Source organism: Piliocolobus tephrosceles, unplaced genomic scaffold, assembly GCF_002776525.5.
Source record: "Piliocolobus tephrosceles isolate RC106 unplaced genomic scaffold, ASM277652v3 unscaffolded_29969, whole genome shotgun sequence".
In the NCBI taxonomy this organism is placed as follows: Eukaryota; Metazoa; Chordata; class Mammalia; order Primates; family Cercopithecidae; genus Piliocolobus; species Piliocolobus tephrosceles.
This window is the reverse complement of record NW_022313163.1, coordinates 2158-7572: the sequence shown is the minus strand read 5'-3', so window position 1 is coordinate 7572 and position 5415 is coordinate 2158. Positions and strand designations below refer to the sequence as shown.

Below are 5415 nucleotides of genomic sequence, written 5' to 3'. Positions count from 1 at the left end.
GGGTTTTTTGTTTGCTTGTTTGTTTGAGATGGAGTCCCTCTCTGTTGCACAGACTGGAGTGCAGTGGCAGGATCTTGGCTCACTGCAACCTCCACCTCCCTGGTTCAAGCAATTCTTGTGCCTCAGCCTCCTGAGTAGCTGGGACTATAGACGCACACCACCACATCCAGTTACTTTTTGTGTATTTTTAGTAGAGACAGGGTTTCACCATGTTAGCCAGGCTGGTCTTGAACTCCAGACCTCAAGTGATCCTTCCACCTCAGCCTCCCAAAGTGCTAGGATTATAGACATGAGCCATCACACCCAGTCAAGATGTACCTTTTGGTTAAACAGTTCTTTTTTCTTTTGTGTGTGTAACTGGGTCTTGTTCTGTCACCCAGGCTTGTGTGTAGTGGTGCAATCATGGGTCACTGCAGCCTCAACCTCCTGGGCTCAAGCTATCTTCCTGCCTCAGCCTCCTGAGTAACTGGGGCTACAGTTCCACGCCACCATGCCCAGCTATATTCAGACTGAGGCTATACATTAGTATACTGAGGCATAACATTAGTTGCTTCCAGGGAGGGCAACTGGGTACTAAGGATGAGTGGGAGGCTTTTCAGTGTATATGCTTTTATAGCCTTGATGTTTTTAATCATTTAATGTATCAGTTATTCAAAAAAGACATAATTAAAATTTTTTGAAAAGAGGAAGCCCATCATTACAACTCCATACCTTAAAAATACTGGAGATTGGCCAGGCACAATGGCTCATACATGTAATCCTGTAATCCTAGCACTTTGGGAGACTAAGGCAAGAGGATTGCTTGAGGCCAAGAGTTCCAGATCAGCTGGGGCAACATAGCAAGACCCCCCATCTCTACACAATTTTTTAAAAAAATAGCCTGGTTGATAGCATGTCCTTATAGTCCCAACTACTCAGGAGGTTTTGGCAGAAGGGTCACTTGAGCCCAGGAGCTCAAGGTTGCAGTATGCTAACACGATCATGTCACTACACTCCAGCCTGGGCACAATCATGCCACTGCACTCTAGCCTGAGCAACAGAGCAAAACATTGTCTCTAAAAAATAAAAATGTATATTGGAGGTTGAAAAGAAGGGTACTGGTATAATTTCCTTTCTTAATGTCACTAAAATTTTGACTTGGCTTAAATGATTGTGGGGATTTGTAATTTTTTTTTTTTTTTTTTTTTTGAGAGAATCTCACTCTGTCACCCAGGCTGGAGTGCAGTGGCACAATCTCGGCTCACTGCAACCTCCACCTGCTGGGTTCAAGCGATTCTCCTGCCTCAGCCTCCTGAGTAGCTGGGATTACATGCATGTGCCACCACGCCCGGCTAATTTTTTTGTATTTTTAGCAGAGACAGGCTTCACCATGTTGGTCAGCCTGTTATTGAACTCCTGACCTCGTGATCCACCCGCCTCGGCCTCCCAAACTGCTGGAATTACAAGCGTAAGCCACCAAGCCCGGCCTATAGTTTTTGTTTGTTTGTTTGTTTTTGAGATAGGATCTCCCTTTGTTGCCCAGGCTAGAGTGCAGTGGCATGGTTATGGCTCACTGCAGCCTCGACTTCCCAAGCAACCCTTTCACCTCAGCCTCCCAAGTAGCTGGGACTACAGGCATGCACCACCACGCCTGGCTAATTATTTTTTATTTTTATTTTTAGACAGGGACTCAGTCTGTCACCCAGGCTGGAGTGCAGTGGTGTGATCTCAGCTCACTGCAATCTCTGCCTTCCAGGTTCAAGCGATTCTACTGCCTCAGCCACCAGAGTAGCTGGGATTACAGTCATGTGCCACAATGCCCGGCTAATTTTTCGGGGTTTTTTTGGGGTTTTTTTTTTGTTTTTTGTTTTGTAGAGACAGAGTTTCTCCATGTTGGCCAGGCTGGTCACGAATTCCTGAACTCAAGTGATCTGCCTGCCTTGGCCTCCCAAAGTGCTAGGATTACAGGTGTGAGCCACCATGCCTGGCCTTTTTTAATTTTTTGTACAGACTGGGTCTTACTATGTTGCCCATGCTGGGATTTATAATTTTTTAATTATTTGAACTGATGGATCAGAAAGTATGGGAAGATAAGAATTAAACTTATTGTAATCCAAACTTTGGTATCATAAATTCTAATTTATGCATTGCTGATATTTTTGTGAACATAGTTATCATTTTAAGTTTTTAGGGCTCATTGGGTAGGTGAGAGACTCTACTTATAATGGAACTAAATAAATGAAAACTGAGTTATTTTGGAGAAAAAGAAGAGCATTGAGGTTTTACATAAATAAACTATACTACTTTTTTATTTTTATTTTTTAAATTTATTTATTTATTTATTTATTTAGAGGTGCAATCTCAGCTCCCTGCAGCCTCAACCTCCTAGGCTCAAGCAGTCCTCCCATCTCATCATCCCAAGTAGCTAGGACCACAGGTGGAAGCCACCATAGCCAGCTAATTTTTTACTTTTTCATAGAGACAAGGTCTTCCTGTGTTACCCAGCCTGGCCTCAAACTCCTGGGCTCAAGCAATCCTCCTACCGTGGCTTCCTAAAGTTCTTTTTTTTTTTTTGAGACGGAGTCTTGCTCTGTCGCCCGGGCTGGAGTGCTGTGGCCGAATCTCAGCTCACTGCAAGCTCCGCCTCCCGGGTTTACGCCATTCTCCTGCCTCAGCCTCCGGAGTAGCTGGGACTACAGGCGCCCGCCACCTCGCCCGGCTAGTTTTTTGTATTTTTAGTAGAGACGGGGTTTCACCGTGTTAGCCAGGATGGTCTTGATCTCCTGACCTCGTGATCCGCCCGTCTCGGCCTCCCAAAGTGCTGGGATTACAGGCTTGAGCCACCGCGCCCGGCCTAAAGTTCTAGGATTACAGGTGTGAGCTACTGTGCTTAGCCTATACTACTTTTTACAAATATGCTTAAGGCCCAAAGAAGGAAAACAGATTTTGTGAGTTATCTGCAGAAAAATGTAAATCCCAGACTAAACTTCCATTTCTACTCAACATATATCTAAGCTGCTTTCCACTGCCATCAGTTGATGAGTTTATAAAGAAATACAGGCCGGGCATGGTGGCTCAAGCCTGTAATCCCAGCACTTTGGGAGGCCGAGATGGGCGGATCACGAGGTCAGGAGATCGAGACCATCCTGGCTAACACGGTGAAACCCCGTCTCTACTAAAAAATACAAAAAACTAGCTGGGCGAGGTGGCGGGCGCCTGTACTCCCAGCTACTCGGGAGGCTGAGGCAGGAGAATGGCATAAACCCGGGAGGCGAAGCTTGCAGTGAGCTGAGATCCGGCCACTGTACTCCAGCTTGGGCGACAGAGCGAGACTCCGTCTCAAAAAAAAAAAAAAAAAAAAAAAGAAATACAAACCTATTTTTAAATCTGCCAAACCAAATGATTAGGTAAATCTTGTTTTTTGTTTTTGTTTTTAAATTTTTGTCCGGACATGGTAGCTCACGCCTGTAATCCCAGCACTTTGGGAGACCGAGGTGGGAGGAGCGCTTGAGGTCGGGATTTCTTTTCTTTTTTTTTTGTTTGAGACGGAGTCTTGCTCTGCCGCCCAGGCTGGAGTGCAGTGGCCGGATCTCAGCTCACTGCAAGCTCCGCCTCCCGGGTTCACGCCATTTTCCTGTCTCAGCCTCCCGAGTAGCTGGGACTACAGGCGCCCACCTCGTCGCCCGGCTAGTTTTTTGTATTTTTAGTAGAGACGGGGTTTCACCGTGTTAGCCAGGATGGTCTCGATTTCCTGACCTCGTGATCCGCCCGTCTCGGCCTCCCAAAGTGCTGGGATTACAGGCTTGAGCCACCGCGCCCGGCCCGAGGTCGGGATTTCAAGACCAGCTTGCCAACATGGTGAAACCCCGGGTCTACTAAAAAAATACAAATATTAGCCGGATATGGAGGCCCCAGACTGGAGTGCAGTGGCATGATCATAACTCACTGCAGCCTTGACATTCAGGGCTCAAGTGATCCTCCTGCTACAGCTCCGCAAATTTTTTCTTTCTTTTTTTTTTTTTTTTTGAGACGGAGTCTTGCTCTGTCACCCGGACTAGAGTACAGTGGCGCAATGTCAGCTCACTGCAGCCTCCACCTCATGGGTTCAAGCAATTCTCCTGCCTCAGCCTCCTGAGTAGCTGGGATTACAGGCTCCTGCCACCACCCCGGCTAATTTTGTTTGTTTGTTTGTTTGTTTTTTGAGATGGAGTCTCCCTCTGTCACCCAGGCTGGAGTGCAGTGGCGTGATCTTGGCTCAGCGCAAGCTCTGCCTCCTGGGTTCACGCCATTCTCCTGCCTCAGCCTCCCAAAGGGACTACAGGCGCCCGCCACCACGCCCAGCTAATTCTTTTTTGGATTTTTAGTAGAGACGGGGTTTCACCATGGTCTCGATCTCCTGATCGTGTGATCCGCCCACCTCGGCCTCCCAAAGTGCTGGGATTACAGGCGTGAGCAACCGTGCCCAGCCTTTAATTTTCATATATGAAGAGCTAACATGGTTTTTAATTGGGTGCATGCCTTGGATAATCCATTCAAAAGCGATCACTTAGTCTAGTTTAATGAAACATATATCCTTTGTGTACTGCTGGAAAGGCTGGTGGTATATATTGAGGCCATATTTCCAGATCAGACTGTGCTGGTTTGTTGTTGTTGTTGTTGTTTGAGATGGAGTCTCACTCTGTCACCCAGGCTGGAGTGCAATGGTGTGGTCTCAGCTCTCTGCAACCTCTGCCTCCCGGGTTCAAGCAATTCTCCTGCCTCAGCCTCCCAAGTAGCTAGGATTACAGGTGTTCCCTAGCACGCCCAGCTAATTTTTTGTATTTTTAGTAGAGATGGGCTTTCACCATGTTGGTCAGGCTGGTCTCGAACTCCTGACCTTGTGATCTGCCCACCTCAGCCTCCCAAAGTGCTGGGATTACTGGTGTGAGCCACCGCGCCCAGCCGACTATGCTGGTCTGAGCAGATATGACAAGAGCAAGAACCCTGGCTGAATTTTTGTGGGTGGCTCCAGTAGAGCTGCTGGTAACCCATCTTGCTCTCAAGAGTACAATGAGGTAAAAGGAAGGAGTTCCCGAATTTTTTTTGTTTTTTTTTCTTTGAGACAGAGTCTCTGTCACCAGGCTAGAGTGCAGTGGCGTGGTCTCAGCTCACTGCAATCTCTGCCTCCCAGGTTCAAGCAATTCCTCTGCCTCAGCCTCCTGAGTAGCTAGGACCACAGGTGTGCACCACCACGACCGGCTAATTTAAAAACAATTTTTTTTTGTATTTTAGTAGAGACAGGATTTCACCATGTTGGCCAAGATGGTCTTGATCTCTTGACCTCGTGATCCGCCCACCTCAGCCTGCCAAAGTGTTGGAATTACAGGCATGAGTCACTGTGCCCAGCCCCCGAATTATTTTTTAATAGAAATGAGGTCTTGCTAAGCTTTCCAGGCT

The 5415-nt window shown here is 47.1% G+C and overlaps 1 protein-coding gene across 1 annotated transcript; it reads right to left on the bottom strand.

Moving 5' to 3' along the window:
* Window positions 1-4481: 4481 nt before the first annotated feature.
* Window positions 4482-5038, bottom strand: LOC111534589 (40S ribosomal protein S29-like). The gene is made up of 2 exons (XM_026451648.2): window positions 4938-5038; window positions 4482-4623 (listed from the first exon to the last, which is right to left on the bottom strand). The coding sequence occupies exons 1-2, from the start codon at window positions 5008-5010 to the stop codon at window positions 4526-4528; spliced, it is 171 nt and encodes a 56-aa protein (XP_026307433.1). The 5' UTR covers window positions 5011-5038; the 3' UTR covers window positions 4482-4525.
* Window positions 5039-5415: the final 377 nt, after the last annotated feature.